This window comes from Mytilus trossulus, chromosome 2, assembly GCF_036588685.1.
Source record: "Mytilus trossulus isolate FHL-02 chromosome 2, PNRI_Mtr1.1.1.hap1, whole genome shotgun sequence".
In the NCBI taxonomy this organism is placed as follows: Eukaryota; Metazoa; Mollusca; class Bivalvia; order Mytilida; family Mytilidae; genus Mytilus; species Mytilus trossulus.
In genome coordinates this window covers 78,722,581-78,742,833 of record NC_086374.1, presented here as the reverse complement: position 1 = coordinate 78,742,833, position 20,253 = coordinate 78,722,581, and the positions used below count along the sequence as shown (strand labels likewise).

The window sequence follows — 20,253 nt, the reverse complement described above, 5'->3', positions numbered from 1 at the left end:
CATGATGCCTGTCATTAGGAAAACTAACAAGTTTTCAAATGTGCATTAAAGAAAGCATATTCGCTTCATCTGCATCAGAATTAATCCAGCCGAATACTATAACATGCTTACTTATCAAATTAAATACACTCAAATACCAAATCTTGTTCAGTCTAATAAGATTAGTACTTAGCGAGAGAATTCCGATAGCCCGCATTATCAAGAAATGATGTGATATATTCTTGCGAACGCACGTCTAAATAATTAGTTGATCACATTCAATTCGGGATTATCGTTTTATAACGTAGTTTTGTCTGTCAGTAATGATAAAGAGAAAATGTCACTGAAAAACAAATACAACAATTGTTCATCAACCGATTAATGCATCATACATCCTTTTCATTCGCCCTGTCAATGAAAGGATTTCGTTTCTTATTTAAACAGATATAATTTCATTTGACAAAAGAAAATGCTTAAACTTCTTCTCTAAAAGGGCTTTGAAATGTGATTTTGTCTCCTTTAACGAAGTTTTCCATTAGGTTATAATTTCTTTGACATGATATACCGAACAATATTTTTCTTGAATTATCAGACCTGAACTTGCAATTTACAGATCTATAATGATTAGAATAAATTTTGCAACAACCAATATGTATACATTAAGGTGTTAGCCAGGTAAAAACAACGGTTATTCGATAAAGGAAGTAAGTTCTGAGACAAATAGGTTTATTTTTGCCTATATGCAGCTTGCCATGTGGAAAAGAGTGTTATTTTCGTATTGAACGAAAAAAAGGTTTTGAAGAATTAGGATAATTTATGACCGAATGTTTGAAACAGTGGATACCATTGACTGTTCCTCTGGTATCTTTCGTCCCTCTTTAAAGATAATAGAATTTGTAATCGCGGAATTGGGATTGAATTTCATTTTGTATTCAAGACTGTTCACCAACTAAAAAAATAAGAACCACCGATATGTACCTTTAAAAAATCTCAAAGCTTTTTTACTATAAACGCATGAACTGTACTTCACGCTATGAACTGTATGTAAGAAGGGCTTTATAAAAGACTCACTTTTTCATTAGTTTCGTTTTTATAATTGTAGCATGCTATTACATATTCGTATTCTATCTGTTTTATTTGTTTATATTGCCAGGTTTGGCTAAAAGAGGGACGAAAGATACCAAAGGGACAGTCAAACTCATAAATCTAAAACAAACTGCCAACGCCATGGCTAAAAATGAAAAAGACAAACAGAAAAACAGAAAAACAATAGTACATATGTCACAACATAGAAAACTAAAGAATAAACAACACGAACCCCCCAAAAAACTAGGGGTGATCTCAGGTGCTCCGGAAGGGTAAGCAGATCCTGCTCCACATGTGGCACCCGTCGTGTTGCTTATGTGATTACAAATCCGGTAAATAGTCTAATTTGGTAGGTCACATTCATGAAAAGGAAGGGGATTGTAGTTACGAGGTAAGGAACATATCCGATATCATTTGTGAAACGGTTATTCCATAACGGTTTACCGACTCATGATGGCGTCCGTAAAATTTACGAAGGAATGATTTCAACTTCACCATTTGGAATTCTTGGTTTAATAGCTTCCTTGTGAGCAGCAACCATCTATCAAGAAAATTATGATAGGAAATGCAAGCACGGGAATATCGTATCAATTAGGAGATATATATCCCGTATGCAGGTTCTGCTGGAATGTTGCTACTTAGAAATGGAAAGTTCACAATTGGAAAGCTGAAATCATCTCTTTTGTCGTAAAGTTTTGTTTTGTCAATTTCTAGATGTAAGTCAAGATATGAAGCCGACTTAACTGTATCTGTAGTATCCTTTATCTCTAGATCGATGGGATAGATGCGTTCCACATAGTCACCATGTATTGAATTGTTTAGTGAAAGAACATCATCTATATAGCGGAAAGTACAGTTAAAGTATATTGCTAACTTCTTATCTTTCTTTCTAAGAAGTTCCTGCATGAAGTCAGCCTCATAATAATAAAGAAACAAGTCGGCAAACAGAGGGGCACAGTTTGTTCCCATTGGAATGTCGATAGTCTGTTGAAAAACACGTCCTCCGAACGTAACAAATATGTTGTCAATCATGAAATCAAGCATCTTGATTCTATCAGTTTCAGAGAATTTTTTGTTTGAATCAGAGTGATTCTTTACAAAGTAGGATTTATCCCTCCCTAAGACAAGATACTTGTATCTACGTTGGCCATTCTTTTTTATGAAGCAAAGTAATACCAACTCTTTCAATAGTTATCAAAGGTACCATGATTATAATTTAGTACGCCAGACGCGCGTTTCGTCTGCATAAGACTCATCAGTGACACTCATATCAAAATATGTATAAAGCCAAACAATTACAAAGTTGAAGAGCATTGAGGATTCAAAATTCCAAAATTTCAATTTGTCTTTTAGTTTGGAATGTGGAATACTTGTGTAAAGAGTAGAAAGTCAAATGTTTTAATACTGTTACAAGATGAACGAGAGTTAGATTGTATGTACTCTTAAAGGTCTTTATAATTTTTAAGTATCCACATCTGATTAACGCCACCTCTAGAATAGGTAGTTTCACAATAACTTTGAAGCCCGTCTTTGATTGCTGATAAAATAGATGTTAATACTTTAGAAAGAGGTTTCGTGGAGCACTTGGAAGACCCAGTAATATACCGTTGTTTGTAAGGACACTTATGTAGTTTAGGTATCCAATAAAGTGATGGAAGATCCAGTTCTTCATCTTTGGTTGAAATTCCAAAGGAACAAAGAACAGACCTATGATTATCCAGGATTTCCTCTTTGGTAAGTGTCGTGAGGGTATAAGTTGAGTTTCCAAGTGAATTCATTATTGTCAATACCTTATTCGTTTATCAAGCAGTTAATGTAATGATGTTACACGCAAAAACGATGTTATTTTGGGCTTTGTCTGCGGGGACAACAACATATTTATCATGGAGGTCGGATAGGTATTTAGCAACATTTGGGTCTTTAAAGATTGACGTAGCATGGGCATTGATGGACCCATTCAGTTTCTTAATTATGATTCATCGTTCATGAATATAATGTTAGTGTATTGTCCTTTTGTATACTAATTGTATCTGAGGTTTATTAGATACTTTGTTTTGTCTCGGTTCTTGTTTAGAACTATTGTACCAAGTTAGATTGCACCAATAGTAATTGAAGTGCTTTGTATCCTCTTCATAAACATATGTGGTAACTAAATACAAAATTGTAAACTACAAGACTATACAGCAAATACTAAATTGTATAAATAACATAAGGGTCAACTGAAACATGCCTAAACAAACAACAACATACATTTGTTTATTGTGTTTCCCGAACGATTTGCTTTCCTTTGACATGCGTCTTGTGATCATTGTGTGTTGAGTCTGCCTCGGTGGCTCGTAGTACATTGTAAAGTCACTGATAACTTCTCATTGTAACGTCGCTGACATGTCACTGATATTGTCTGCTCTCGTATTAAAGCCGTTCTACGAGGATAAAGAATCGACTGAGCGGGGTGATGTTTGCGATGTGGATGACGATAAAGGCAAATGCTTAAGCTCCATTAAAAGGAAAATGGGTAAAGTGCCAAAATCGTCAAAGTATAATTACAAATTTTATAAATCTAAAAGTAGATTTACTAGATTAACATGTATTTTTTTAATAACGCTTATTTCGACGTACTGTACGACTGATTGGCTGCTTGCATCTGTAAGGACCGACGATTCATAATCTAAAGTAATAAGTAAATGGTAGTATTTGAAACAAATAATACTGTTTCAGTGTGCATGATACACGTTTTTGTTTTAACTTCCACTAGTTACCCTCGAAACATTTGTAAAACAAGAACATTACGAAACAACAAAAAAATGACACATATAGGAAATGGTCGAACGGTTTTTAGCAGAACAACACTTGTTGGACAGATGAGATGTAGTGGTTACAATGCAGAAGAATGACACGTGTTTCTAAAACAAAAATAAATATAATTTCTTGATATACAGGTCTCACATGTTATGCAATTTCAGTCTTATGTAATATCAAGTGGTGTGAAGAAGGTAATAATAAAAACAGGTGATGATAAAAGACGATAATTGTAGCTGTTACAATACTTATTGTTTCCTGATGTTATTGTAAACAAAACTTTATTCAGAAACAAATATATAAATACGCACATAAAGTTCCTGAAGTTGAGAAACTGCATCATAAATACGATCTTTCTACGCACGATGACAACCGTAAAACCTGTGAAGTACTTTTTCCGTAGTTCAACCTCATAACGCTGTTTGATTTATTCCGGAATTACACTAGTAAATGCATTTTAGTCTTAATAGTCATTTTGGTCTGGACATCATTTGAAAAATCTGAAACTAAAATTGTTTACACTTGCTAAGGGTTAGAGTAAATTTGTAGATGTTTTTTTGTTGTAAATTCAATACTCTGGCATTTAGCTTGCGGTTAATTCAGACCTGTTTCATGCAATTCAGTATATCTTCTACTGGTAAATACCAAATACTGAACATTTTGAAGGTCTTGGCTGATATCGAATTGTCTAAACATTATTACATTTACTGCAGATAATATGTTAATTGACTGATAGACTGAACATGTCTTGTTAATATACACCAACGGGAAATGTACGGTAACAAACCTGAAATTGTGTTCCCCTTCCATTTAACAAACATGTTTTATCCTTGAAATATATTTTAAGTAGTAGTGGTCATTATTTTAAAGATTCATGATCATGAGGAATAATTGTGAAAGTTGTTGCATGCAGACAAAGTTTGATTCAAAAATTTCTTCTCTTACTTTATCAATCAACGGGACAAATGAAAAAAACTGCCAGATTCCAGAATTGGTACAAGCGACAGACGCTATTTGTTCTTGCGGGTCAATATATTCTTTCTCTCTCATTTGCTTCGACAACAACGATAAAAAAAAATACATGTTCTGTTCCAATTCCTTTTTAAAAACAAAAATGTATTCCCTTCTTCGAAATGTGTGTCTTGTTGTAATCTAGGTAAAATTCTTCCTTGAAATTCAATTCTTTATTGTGAAAATGTATACCCAAATTAGAGAGAAAAAAAATAGATAAACATGTGAGCGATCCTTTTCTCAAAGGACAATCTATATCTAAACTACTTATCTTTTTATCTATAACGAGGATCGTTATAAATTAATTGGAAACACAAGAACAAAATAAGAAATAAAATTGTTGGCTTATACATTATTTTATTGCTGTTTAACATTTAACAGTTTGTAGGGGAATTTCTCACGGTCATACTTGATTTTCTGTTGCGAATTTACGGTAGAAATTGTTTAAAATTTTCTTAAACCTACGTTTAGTTCAGTGCCCAGCTAATCTTGGATACTTTGACAGTCTACATGGTATAATTCACAGAGACGTCTCCAGTTGCGTAACTAACGAATGACTCTAAACAATGAAAATGAAAATCAAGGCTCAAGTTTAAACTAGGCCCAACTTTTAACTAGCTGCAAATTGTGATCAATTGAGTTGTCAATTGAATGCCATTCTGCAAGGTTAAAGATAAAGAGTAGCAGTTAAAACCCTTTCTTTTTATACTTGTCTTCGTTCGCAGCTATCCAAAATCCACACGTTCGAATATTCTACCTAAGAAGTGAATTTGGCTGTCCAGTAACATTCAACAATTTATAAGGTCAAATAAACCTCCCGCCAGAGGTTGAAATTTCTGTATGTTTTTGTCATTTTTTCCATAAACGTACATGTTCATTCCGAATAGTTCAATTTTTCCAACATATATTTGTATACGGTGTTCTCGATCAAAAGGTAAATATCTTTATTTTTCTCATTTATCCATTGTTTTCAGTATTTGTAACTCGTTAATTTAACCACCAAAGTACAACAGAAGCTTATAATTAAATCGATAGCTATTTGTTTAGAACTCTTTTAATATTCAATCAGCTAAATTGATTCCAGTCAATTATCTCACTTACATATTCAATTATTAACCTACAACATTTGACATTTATTGTTTTTTATGATGTTTCCTGATCAAGTATCTTTGTCTTTTTTGCAATTGTTATTCTAATAATGACTATGTCACTTAACGACATCATTGATAACATATCAAACATACATGTAGAGACATTGTTACAATGCAGGAAGTGTAAAATATCAGAAATATCACCATCAGCATATTTTAAGTAAATTAATAAAGAATTTGGACTCAAACAATCTGATACTAATTATAAATAAAAGATTTTGTTAAATTCTTTGTGAGTGAGGATGACTTTTTTTCAAACATAAATGCCGTTTTTGTAAAGACTTTCAGACTCAAATATTTAGTATCCAATCAGAATTGGAAAATTTATGATAAAAAAATCATAAAATTATATTGTATCAGATCGCAATTAATGACGATGCTACACAAACAAAAAACAGTGTGCAAGTCTGAAAGTTGTGAACAACACTACTGATAAAAATATAAACGAAAATTCATTACTAGTATATCGTAAGGAAAGACATATTTCGGCACAACATATGACGTTCGTAAGATCAACATTACAAAATCAGTATTTTTTTCAAAGACATATCAACATGAATGGGTATACAGCATAAATATATATATTGAGTTCTTCAACTCTGGACTACGATAACGATAAACTTAAAACAAGGTATTACAACTTGATCACTTATAAAATTTTAAATGTCGAGTGACAGAATGTTTCATTTAAATTATTCCAAAACATCAAGTTAAACATCCGCCATTACTTTATACCACTCATAATTAGTCCAACTAAAATCACGTGGTGTGATAGAGAGTGTAGATTTCACTTATAACCCACATTGAAACTTAACAGTTAATTTATTTTTGTTGCTTTAAGATTTGAGCAAAAAATCGTGATTTATAAGTAAGGAGAACTTAAAGAAAAGTTCAGGAACATTCGATTTTGTTGACCTTTTGGTGAACGAAAGGTTTCAAACTTTTACAATGTGTTGTAAGCATCTATTAATATTTGTTCTATGTTTCCAATGGATTATTTGAAATGGTCCTTGTTTTGCATCTGTCGTTATCGTAGGTATAATGATTTGGGATAAAATCTTTAATAATCAATCATTGTTTTTGAGTAATTCTAATATATTAAGAATCCGGTCAGATTAATGAGACTGTATTAAATTGAACATGTTACTTCAATCGAAATATAGCAGAAATGATTCTTTAAACCTAGTATTCTTACGTCTGATCCAATTTCAAGCTGTTGCACATTATAATCAATTCAATGTTATATTCAATGTGAAGTTCGTCTGAAGAATTTATATTAATTCCTCCTCACGACCAAATCGAAAAGGAGTATGAGGAGCCTTCTCGGCACTTCTTCCATATCGAAATAATGCTGCTTTTTTGCCGAATCGTAAAATAGAGTTCCTCTTTAAATCTTCATCTAAGTATGTTTGCCATGCTCCTGTATCGTCCTGGTGTCCAAAACGTTTTCCAAACCTAAGAAGTGAGCTTCGTTTTCCAAAGCGTAGGATTGATCCACGTTTTCCAAATCTAAGAAGGCTTCCTCTTTTACCAAATCGTAACAAACTTCCTCTTTTCATCAATTGAACTAAATCCTCGTCGGTAAAATCGTAAGAATCAACGGCGTCTTGTGATGGATCAAGTCTTTTCTGCATAGAAAGTTCATTGTCCAAACTTAAATCTACAATTTAAAGATACAAGGCTCATTGTAATCAATTGATGTCTGGAGATTTAATTTCGAAATACAAATATCACATTAATATATATTTGTACCACTTTTTTCACTGAAATATTTAACCAGTAATATTTTGTTCTTCTGTTTTAAAGTTTCTACAGGCATCCTTATTGTCTGTTATTCTTCTTCTTATTATTATATGTGATTGTCCCCAGGGCAATAAAAGGTAATTGCCAAAACTACTTTTAAATTAAAAAAAAAAGATAACATGGTGTGATAAATACTGTTATTTAAAAAAAATCAAAGAAAATTCTTTTTATTATCTTTTGTACTTTCCTTGTGATACAATTAAACGAGTTCAACCTCAAAATTGTATTTTCGATTAACACTCAAAATCTGAATATCTATCTTGTTGACATAAATATTCATATATCTGAATATGCATGGTAAATATGTGGTTTCCATGGAAATAAACACCACAATTGTTTTGTATTTTTCAGTTTTTTAACTTTTGATTTATATTTTACTGTTTGCAAAGGTATGAATTATTCTATATGATAAGAATGTTCTTATCCTAGGCAGAAAATCCTAGCCGTATAAGGCACAACTTTTCGGAACTTTTAGTCCTTAATGCTCTTCAAATTTGTTCTTGTTTTGGCTTTCGAACTTTTTTCATCTGAGCGTCACTGGTTAATCTTGTGTTGACGAAACACTCGTCTAGCGTATTAAATTTTAAACCCGGTACCTTTTGTTAGCTATTTGTTGTGTGTTTTTCTGTCCTATATGTTCTCCCATTTATTTGTATTGTAATCCTGTCATGTAAAGTTGTCATTTGATTTTTTCAACATTGCCATAAAAGCAGGGTTTGACATGCCACAAGACCAGGTTCAAACCACCATTTGTTCTTTTTAATTGTCCTGTACCAAATCCGGAAAATGGCCATTGTTATATTTATCGACTCCTAGGAGTCGATATTAAGAATTGACCGATGACCTAGTAAATGTCCTTCAATCCCGTAGAGTATCGGATTTGTCCTCTCTATTTTAGCAATTAAATTTTACACAGGTAACTTTTATCTATAAATAGTCGAATCTGGAGTAAACAACAACGTTAAACGATGTATATACTACTTTATAACTTGTGACCTCACGTGTGTGGTAAAATTTGTTGATTGATGCACGTGGCTATTCCAGTAAAAGAATTAATCTACAAAGCGAGAGCACTTTCCATTTTCATCAGCTAAGAGTCAACTATAGCCCTTTTTGAAAGGCTAATGCTTGTATATACTTATTACCACAAAACTGAGTACTAATTTGGGTTGTGTCACTATTATAGTTTTTTATGTATGTTCTATTATAAATACGTTATAACTTATATGCACACGGGGGCATCATCTGTGTCCAATTGAAACTCGACCCATTTATTTTTGATTTGCTTTGGAATTTATTTGTGTGTTTTAAGTGCTCAAGTTTTAATGGATTAATTGTGCAATCATTTCATTCTTTGGAAACAAGAATCCACATCTGATTCATGCAATCACGGTTTTTGAGTGCTGATTTATCAGATTAAAATAATGGTAATAAGGATTGTGTATATGTTTCATAACATATAATTGAGGTAAACTTAAGTTAGAAAACGGATATGAAAAATTCAGCAATTTGTGAAAGAGGGACGAAAGATACCAGAGGGACAGTCAAACTCATAGATCGAAAATGAAATGACAACGCCATGGCTAAAAATGAATAAGATAAACATAAAAACAATAGTACACATGACACAACACAGAAAATTGAAGAATAAACAACACGAGCCCACCATAAACTAGGAGTGATCCCAGGTGATCCGGAAGGGTAAGTAGATCCTGCTCCACATATGGCACCCGTCTTGTTGCTTATGTGATAACAAATCCGGTAAATAGTCTTATTCGATAGGTTATATTCATGAAGTGGAAGGGGATTGTAGTTACGACGTAAGGAACATATATGATATCATTTTTGAAACGGTAATTCCATAACGGTCAACCAACTCGACCGTAAAATTTACGAAGTGATGATTTCAACTTCACCATTTGGAACTCTTGATTTGATAGCTTCATTGTGAGCAACAACCATCTATCAAGAAAATCATGATAGGAAATGCAAGTATGGGAATATCGTATGCAGGAACTGCTTGAATTTTGCCACTTAGAAATGGAAAGTTCCTAATTGGAATTCCTCTTTTGTCGTAAGGTTTTGATTTCAACCGACCCTCATTGTCAATTTCTAGATATAAGTTAAGATATGAAGCAGACTTAACTGTATCTGTTGTATGCTTTATCTTTAGTTCAATGAGATAGATGCGTTCAACAAAGTCATCAAATTTTTAATTATTTAGTGAAAGAACATCATCTTTATAGAGGAAAGTAGAGTTAATGGGGCATAACTTTAGAACGATAAAAGTGACACCAACAACATTCAATCTTGATCGGTGTTTCATGATAATAAGAATTGTTAGAGAACGGAAACTAATTTTGGAAAGTGTGTACGTATAGACGGACAATTGTTAAACTTAATGCCCCTTCCACCATGGCGGATGCATAATAAACACACGATGTTGACATGACCGCATACTACGTAATAATCAAGGTTTTAAAAATAAATTCATGGCGTTTTTTTTTACTATCATCTATATTAAATATACTTTTTCTCAAACTCAGAAACAATGGCTCTCATCTGGCTGGTACTCAGCTATATTTGAAAAAATATTTTTTTAAATCATCCCTCATCGTACATAGATGTCATGGTTATGTATAAATGCATTTAAAAAAGCCAAGCTCTTTAAGGAAAGCTGTACATGTACACTTTATTATGACTCCATTAAAAATTTATGAATCCAAAATAGCCTTGCACCTTCTAAATGACAGTAATTTCATCGGTGGAATCATGAATATAGAATGCCATTCCTTTCGAGGCACTTGGTATTTTTCTACCAAGTTATGGTAGCAATCAAAATCAGTGTGACTGATAAGATTATAAGTTTTCTTAAAGCAATTGGTTCATTAATTTCATGAATTTTTTTCGGAATGGGTATTAGAGTCTGAATAGTTATCAAAGGAACCAGGATTATAATTTTGTACCCCAGAAGCGCGTTTCGTCTACATAAGACTCATCAGTGACACTCATATCAAAATATTAATAAAGCCAGACAAGTACAAAGTTGAAGAACATTAATGATAAACAATTCCCAAAACTTATGAAAAATTAATCAGCTGTTAAACATAAACGCTAAAGATATGCTTAACGCAGTTAGGATTCAAAATTATTTCTCTATTTCCCCACCAATTTTTATAATCTCAAAAATGGAAGCCATGTAAGGACGACGCACTGTCAATTCAGCTTGTAAAAACCGATAATTTTATCCACATAGCATCATTATCTCTCTTTCATGACAGTTGTATTTTAAAAGACAAATGTATTTACAAGCTATAAAGCATCATGTAGTGTACTTTTACGCCTTTTGTCAACATAAAACTATTGTCTGATCGGGTTTGTCTGGTTGAATTTTCGAAAGTTCAAAAACATTAAACGAATCCCTTATAAATATTTCATTGAAAGGCAGTCTAGATATGTGAAGAGTTTGAAACCGAATAACTATAGATAAAACACACCAAAAATGAGATTTTTTTATAATATGCATTTATAGGATTCACTTGTAAAGTCTGACGCTAAGGGCTTTTGTTATTCTATATGCAAAAAAAAAATATCATTCAAAAGAATCTACTCTGTTGTTATAACTCATTAGAAAGGTTTAACGCTTGATCCATATACTTTCTTTTTTTAGAACTGTGAATTCTCAACGTTTTTTTTTTTTATCAAAACGTAGCCTCAATATTTCCAACATAATATAAATTGAGGCAAGTTGGTGTCTGAAATATGGTTGCATTCTACGTTTTTCAAAACAAAACGATCAACTCAAAAAAGACTGGACATAAATATGTGTTCCCGATTTCTCTTTTCGATGGGATTATGTCCTATGTTTAGGATTTTTTTGTTCAAAACACCTATTGCCGAGGGCACATATGCAAATTAATGTTTTAAACAGATCGATCTTTTATCTTTCTGTGCATTTTATTTAGATAGAATTAAAGATTATTCACAAAAAGAAAACTTTTTGCACCTTACATTATCGACTTTTTAGCCAAAATCTTCATTTAGTTTAGAAGGTTACAAAAAAAGGGCGAAAGATACTAGAGGTACAGTCAAACTTATAGATTGAAAAAAAAACTGACAACGTTATGGCTAAAAAAAGACAAACAGTCAAATAATAGTACACAAGACGCAACATAGAAAACTAAAGACTCAGCAACACGAACCCGACCAATAACACGGTGGGTATGGTTGTCCTGCGAGAGAACGTACTGTGCTGGTGATTCGGTCCTGACGGGTGCTGGTGATTCGGTCCTGACGGGTGCTGGTGGGTCCTGATTCTGTGCTGGTGGGTTTGTTTACACTGTATCAGAACGGCAATAAAACGACTGTTTTGTTGCTTAATTTTTCTCTGATGCGTCACAAGTACCATGCAAAGTATATTACAACAATATTATATTGCAAAAGTCGTGCAAGTTCGTTTAACGGAATTGTCCTGACGCGGTGCTGGTGATAAGAAAAACGGTCCTGGTTCTGTGCTCCGATGTCCTGGTTCTGTGCCTTTATATTTTAGTTAAAAGTGGCATATATTAAAGATCATTGATGCTGTACTGTTATTGACTAATTAACTGTTGCCTGCTTTCTTGAAATTGACATTGTTTTGAATCCGTTTACTGTTATTTTGCAAGAAAAAATACCCCTATTTTTTTTTATTTTTTTTAAATTAACTGTAATCTTATTTATTGGCCTGTTAATGGAACCCTTCTTGTCCCCTTTTAAGATAAGAAAATATGTTTACGATTTTCGGGATTACGATCATTTTGCAAGATCACCAAAATACGTTGTAATTTATACAATACTTATATAAAGTAGACGATGTGGTATGTTTGTTGTCAATGGACAAGTTTCATTAAGAAACCAAAAGAAGTATGTGTTAATAACCATACGTCATCGTAATACCTTCAACAATAACCCATTAAATAAAAATGTAAAAGGTTACCGTTTTGCATAAAAATAGAGAGAAAAAATATAGAACAAAGAACTTTCTGAGCGTTTGAATCATATGTCTTTAGCAGCTTAAATCAAATTTTTATGTGAACAATTGAGTGCTGACTATAAGAATGACGATAGTATTGCGGGTTTGTTTGTTTGGTGTTGTTTGGTTTTTTTTTGGGGGGGGGGGGGATAAGTAAGAGCGAGGTTGCAGTAAAAGTTTTAAGCTTGGAATAGTTTCCCGTTAGATTAAAAAATTGTATTTTAAAAGAAAAATGTATCTTATAGCCATTTAGAATCACTTGCTGTATCTGTAAGATTTTTTCAACATAACTTTTTTGTCTGAACGGTTATCAGTTTGTTTTTTTCGAAAGTTCGAGAGAACACTAAAACAAATCACTATTTTAAGAAAGGGCAGACTAGAATTAATCAGAGAATGAAGACGAAATAACCTAGAGACCACTATAAACAAAACTAAGATTTCTTAGCTTTTTCATTTCAAAATTCCAAAATAAATAAATATTTTTGATAAAGAATTACGGGGGAGGAAGTGAACAATGTGTCCTACTTTACTATATTTAAATATTTTTATGAATACAAATCAAATGTGCCTTAATTATAATTGAAAATGAGTAAATGGAAAAAATACCTAACTAAAATACACTTTTATTTTAATATTGGTAATATCACTAAGCTTTTAAGTTTTGTGTGTCAAACACACCATCTCTGTAGTAATGACTCCATACTATTTTTTTCACTTCATCCATTTTTTTCTGCATTTCTTTATATTGTGAATTCTTAGTATTATTATGTTTAAATGTAGCCTTAATTTATATTTAAAAAAAAACGAATCTAAAGCCAGATATATCAAACATTTTTGTTTCCATCTATCCGTTTTCAGGACAGTAACAATCAACGCCTGGAAAGTAAAATGCGTACTCGGCTGTCTGAAATCGATCATTTTTAGACACCCTCCTAAAACAAACCGGGGTGGGGGTTCAGAGATGCAAATTAAGTACTCAGATCGATATTTTATCTTTTCGTTTATGGTTTATGACCCCTTCTGTGGCTTGTCAATTACGAAATGTGCAAACTGCAAAAGTATCAAAACAGCACAGACAATATATAACAGAGACATTATTTTGTACATATATCAAGGGGAAACTTCTTGCAAAGCATTATTATTTATAGTTTATTACTGTTTTAAGCAGAAAAAGAGAATTTGGTGAAAAGAAAATCACTATTTTTGTAGAAAATTCACAGACGTTTGTAAAGAGATTTTTGTTATGTTTAGCATTGGATCAACGCAAGGGTACATTATCCTTTAAAATCTATTTAAATGTATTTGAAACTAACGTTTGCTTTGATAATTGTGCATTTCAAAATTCCCCAAGGGTAACTGGGAAATAGAAATATGGTCACTTGGTCTTCTCCTGACCGGCAGTAAAACGCTTGTTGAAGTGGGGCGTCCGTTTGGCAGTGCGGGATGTATCAAGTTCGCAGTCGCGTCCGGTCAGAATGGGGACGTTAAATCCGATGTCTCGTGTAAAGAGAGTGCCACGCTCTTTGCACGTTAATAACCCTTGCAGCAACTCTTTGAGGGGTCCGTAGGTGGCCTGCTGAAAGGCAAAATTTCTGTTCCTATCCAATACATCCTCATTTTCCAGTGGCAGTCCAAAATTCCACGACTATTGGCCTCTTTTATGACAAGACCTACCTATTGTATTTATTGTGAACTTGTTCTCGTCCTGAATATGCATGAAATATTTGCCACTGAACGTTAAGCAACCAACAATCAATCAATCAATAGCTTCATACTTCCAATTGAGTTTACAAAAGAAATTCTTAGATTAAACACCTACATTTAACTTTAAAAGGTCATAACAGTTTAAAACAATACAAATCTACACACACACACAAACTGGCTTAATTTCAAATGGTTATCAACCTGAATCGCTATAAGATCATATATAAGCTCACATGTGTCGAGGGATCGTATGAGGTTCATGTATTGTCTTGGCGTCCGCAATTACAAAAAGATCTTTTTTGAAATTACTTGACCAAATGTTACCAAATAATTTTTCAAGAGTGAATCTAGGAAAAACAATATTCATCAACAAACATGACCACTGTCTGTTTAAATGTATTCGAGGTTTTAGTTACAGCCGATTCCATCGAGTATATAGGCAAATATAATAACTTTGGTTAGCTTGCTTGTAAGCTAGACCGTACCCTCCTTGCGAAGTAGCCTGGTCCTACAGACAGAAAGATGTGTCATTTGTCGGACTAGTATACTCTTAAAGTAGGGTAGTTTACATAACCTAACAATAACTTTTCTGTTCATCAAGCAATATAACCAAAGATATTCCCTTTGTCTTCACACTCATTGAAATCGGCTTTAATATTGCAAAAGTTTAAGCAATTAGGGCAAAACTTTCCGAGTAAAAAAAATCAAAATGTCTTTCCACCTTGCACATTTCAGAACGTTCAGATCAGATAACGAAACTGGGTCCAGCAAAATTTATAAGCAATTTAAGAGTTTGACCCTCACAGTTTCCATTCACCTTCCATTCATGATAATTAAATTGAACTGTAAAACATTTATTGGTACCTTCTTAATTCCTTTATAAGTCTTATGTAAACATAATTATGACAATAACTGTTGTGAGCACAAGATTCACTGCACACTTTTAAAGTTCTGCTCCATCAAACATTAAAATGTGAACTTAAGTTTTGAGACTTTTAAGGTGGTATGGGTGTCTTTCGCCATCTTGGATTGTAAAAAACAGAGAATCTAAGGTCAATATTTTCTATCAAGTTAGCAAAATTTGATGCAGGAATGCAGAATTTAATGTGAATTTTCATCTAAAAGAACCACTTTATAAGAATATAACTTAGAAATATTAATATTTTTTACAAGTGTAGATTAATTTTGGTTGTTTTTGAGTATTTTTCAAATTGGCATTTTAAGGGGAGGTAACTCTATAACAGTGCATTTTCTGAAGGACTCTACATGAAATTTTCCTATTTTGTCTTTTAGATGGAAAAAACGTACGGTGACCCTATCTTTTCTTTTGATATTCTCAAAGCATTGTCTGAAAGCAATCTTTTCCTAATTTATTTTACAATTCTATCATTTTGTTTAGTTTTTATTCACAAAATGGTGTTTTTTCCTGTATAATCCATACAAAATTTGTCATTTTGTCACAACCTGTAGCTTGAGAAAATGCACGGTGACCTATCATTTTTTTAATATTTTTGATCATGTATCAATAGATACTACATTTTGACAAAGTATGAACAAATTCTATCATTTTTATTTTAGACTCCCATACCACCTTAATCGACACGATTGAGATTTTTGTATTTGAGAACATGATTTATCTATTAGTTGAAAATGCGGCTTTGAATTAGCTTTCAGTACCTGCGAGCATTCGTTGTTCAATAATGTGTGTCTTTGTGTAATTATTTAATGTGATAAATTGTTGTGTTGGTACACCACTGTAACAATGAAGGAAGAAATGAGGAGGGTTGGTTAGGTGGAAGTGGGGAAGGGTATGCGGAGCGCTGACAAACATGTATATGGGGCATGGGCTTTGATCATTGTTGAGGCATCAATGTAAGGGGCATTTAATATCTTAATAAAACTATTCTTATTTTAGATACTATATATTGTTCTCTGATATTGGACGAAAGATGTTGCCCTTTTCTGTAATTATGTCATACAAGTTACAATAGTTTGAAAACACATATTAAACAGCCAAATGGATGCACAAGAGCTAAATAGGAGTAATAGATCCTATTGACGACGATTAGCTGCCCAATTTTATTGATTTTGTAACATTTGTTTCAAATATGACCAACTTCTAATAAAAAATCACCAGCACCGTATCAGGACCCACCAGCACAATGACAGGACCCACCAGCACAGTATCAGGACATGAATAAATTGAGAAAATGCTAAATTTTTATAAATTGCAATGTTTTTTTACAAAATAGTTTTGTCGTGTGGATTGCAGTATATAAAGCGGACTCTATGAGCATTTTTGTTTTATTTTTTCAGTTCGAGATTTTCTGAAAATGAGCATTTTTGTGTTACGCTTACTGAAACAGTTTAGGGGGTCAACTTTTCAATGGTTTATATATGAACCCATAAGAAACAAAATTGAAAAATCTCAACTGTTTTCTTCCATTTTTTATTAGTGAAAACGTCAAAAATCATCATTTTCGTCTTTGTTTACATTTTTTCATTGATCACCAGCACCCGTCAGGACCGAATCACCAGCACAGTACGTTCTCTCGCAGGACAACCATACCCACCGTGAATAACCTGGGCTGATCACACAAATAACATAACTCCATACTATAAACTATCAAAAAATTAAGCAGCTACTTTACACTTGTAAAGCGCACAGGAACAGATGTAAAAAGTAAAATCACAAAAATACTGAACTTAAAATCAATTCGGAAAGTCCATAATCACATGGCAAAATCAAATAACAAAACGCATAAAAAAAAGAATGGACAAGAACTGTCATATTCGTGACTTGGTACAGGCATTTTCAAATGTAGAAAATGGTGGATTAAACCTGGTTTTATAGCGCTACCCCTCTCACTTTGATAACAGTCTCATCAAATTTCGTTATATTTACATTGATGCCTTAACTAAAGAAACACAATAAATAAAGTAGTCAAAATATGGATACATCAATCATCATCGTATAACAGTTTTACAAGGGACATTTTAACAGAACACAAAAACATCTATCTACAAACAGATTCATTGATTTGTGTGTCTGACGTCAGAAAATTTTATACGTCACATAGATTTGTCGTTCAATGTGCATACAAACAATTTTAAAATAACATAGGCAATATAGGCATACAGGGTTAAAAAATCAAAAGTATGTTAGAATACATTTCAGAAATGGACCGAGATTTTAACTTGTCCAAAAGATATCTTAGAATTTATAAGAATCCACAAATAGTTAATTCTACTTCGCGATTGAATGATATTGATGTTTGTGGTTCAACGTTTATTGTAATTCATAATAGAAATATATCATATTGACTTAAAATAGAACACTTTCATACTGACGGGATCTTTTAAAGTACGAAGTCACGTTATAAAAACCAAAGAAATACAAAACGTTGCATATACAAAACACACCATCAAAAATGAAAGACAATACAAACACATTGACGTAAACCATTCAAATATATTAACTTGTCCATTTTTGCCTTCTCTAACAAAGAGTTCCATTTCTTTTGTTTAACTTAGACTAAATATTAGCCTAAACGACGTTACTGACCAAATTAATTTTCTTCAAAATTATAAACATCAGAAACATGATTTTTTTATAGAGAGACATCGTCAGTCTGAATATATGTGAGGCTGAACTGTCTTGCTTCTTTGAAAAAAAACTTATCAGTAATTAATTACTTAATTACTTCTATTATAAGAGTGAATAGAGTCAGGATTCTACTTTGTCAAAATTATCCCACCACCTTTTTTGTTTGATCGTAAAAATGGAAGTCATAGTAGTTATGACGTGCTGTCAATTAAGCTCTTGAAAACCGCTAAATTTATCCACATATCATCATTACAACCCTTTCATGACAGTTGTATGTTTAGTTGTAAATGTATATACTGGCTATTAAGCATCCTTGTTGTATTGTTATTAATGCCTTTTGTTGAAAATTTGTAACTATTACCTGACTGGTTGTCAGGAGGAATTTTCGAACAGTTCATAAAACACTAAAAAATCTAAATAAATATTTCGTGGAATTAAATGATACAGTTTGAATGGAAAAAAACAAGATAACAAGCACACGAAAATGCCATTGAAAAAAAAAAGATATGCATAAAAAAGATCGACAAGAAAAGTGAACGAAAATTAAATACTATTCCAAGTAGGAAATACGAACTTGAGTTATGTTGGTTAAACACGGCTTACATGTTGTTATGACTCATTAGAAAGGTAATTCAATTGATAACAACTTCAGTTTTGGTCCTGTGAATTTTTAATGTTATTATAGCAACACTAGATAAAAATAATTGAATTTGAAGCTAGATTATGTAACACCTATTTTCAGTTTTTTAGACAAAATAAAAAACGCCTGAACATAAAAAGGTATACCCGACTGTCACAGTTCGATAACAAGTTCCCTTTTGTCGGAATTGTTGTAATTAAGAACGGTGTGTTCTGCTTCCTGATTTTTTCAATTGGCTTGAATTAAAATGAATTTATTTTTAAATATGATCTATCTTAATATCATTTTTACAGAAAAAGTTTTTCGTTTCGTGTTATTCCAGTAGTCTCAAGAACTTTCTCACAGTTTCATTGTAGATCTTTTTTTTACTCTTGTTATATTATAGATAATGTCATTGAAAACATGCCAATTGTTTATTGAACAAAAGGATCATTTTTGTTATAGGTTGCGAACAATTGTTGTTTTACTGTTATTTTTGTAATTCTAGATACAGGTACACACATGTTATGGTGATTGTTGATCATGGGAACATTCTACGAGGTTAAATATGATTTACGAGTAGCTAAAACCACAGTTAAGGGTTACTCCTTTGTTGGTTTGTTCGTTCACCAATTTTCAATTAATCTAATATGTGTTTATAGCACATGACATACAATTGATAACACTTGACTGCGGGAAAAATATGTACTTATCATGAAGATAGGATCAGCATTCTTTGCATCGTTGTTATAAATGATTAATTGAAGTCTAGGGGTTATGCAATTGTAAAGATGTCACTTTGCAGTTGTACTTCGAGATTTAACCCTTTCAGATGAAGAATCTAGTTTGGCAATGTCTTTTATGTTCAGGAATATTCCTCAACGTAATAAATATATTTAAAATTTTTATTTCATTAATTATATATTGAGGGTTTCTTAATAAAGGTTTATGATATTTTAATTTTTTCATTTAATTTATCACTTGGATTTAATCTTGTCATCTATGATGAATTTATTGGCAAGCTGTAAGAAAGGACAGTAAAAAGTTGGGAACCATACTATTTTCTTATCAACAAGTATTCCACCGGATCAGGCTGATATCTTGTTTGAAATTGAATAAAAGAAATGGAACAATTTATTAGAGAAGAAAAAAATGGCCAAGTTGGTATTTTTGAATTATTTACATTGTATCTATGGGCTTTTAAAATTTAAAGCAGGTGAGTTATTTAAGATTGTTAAAACAAATGTTTTAGTTAACCATTCGATTATGGTTTGCACAAATAATTGTGTATCTTTTTTGTGCATAAGGTAAAATTGCGACAAAAAAATTCAACTGAAAGAAAAAAAAGAAAAAATTGTAGCATTAAATATCATCTCCGCCTCGATAACAGTTTTGCGGGAAAACAGAAAACAATCTTATATCATAGAGAAAGACGTGTACGCTGTTATATGTACAGGCGTGTTTGTGTGACTGTTTTGTCTCG

The 20,253-nt window shown here is 32.3% G+C and overlaps 1 protein-coding gene across 1 annotated transcript in view; it reads right to left on the bottom strand.

The window, feature by feature from the left end:
- Positions 1-5,913: 5,913 nt before the first annotated feature.
- The window catches only part of LOC134708061 (FMRFamide-related peptides type HF-4-like), a 56,121-nt gene continuing 41,781 nt past the window's right edge, over positions 5,914-20,253 (bottom strand). The window contains exon 3 of the mRNA XM_063568350.1: positions 5,914-7,686. Coding sequence (XP_063424420.1) covers positions 7,298-7,686 — 389 coding nt within the window. The 3' untranslated portion in view covers positions 5,914-7,297. The remainder of the gene's footprint in view (positions 7,687-20,253) is intronic.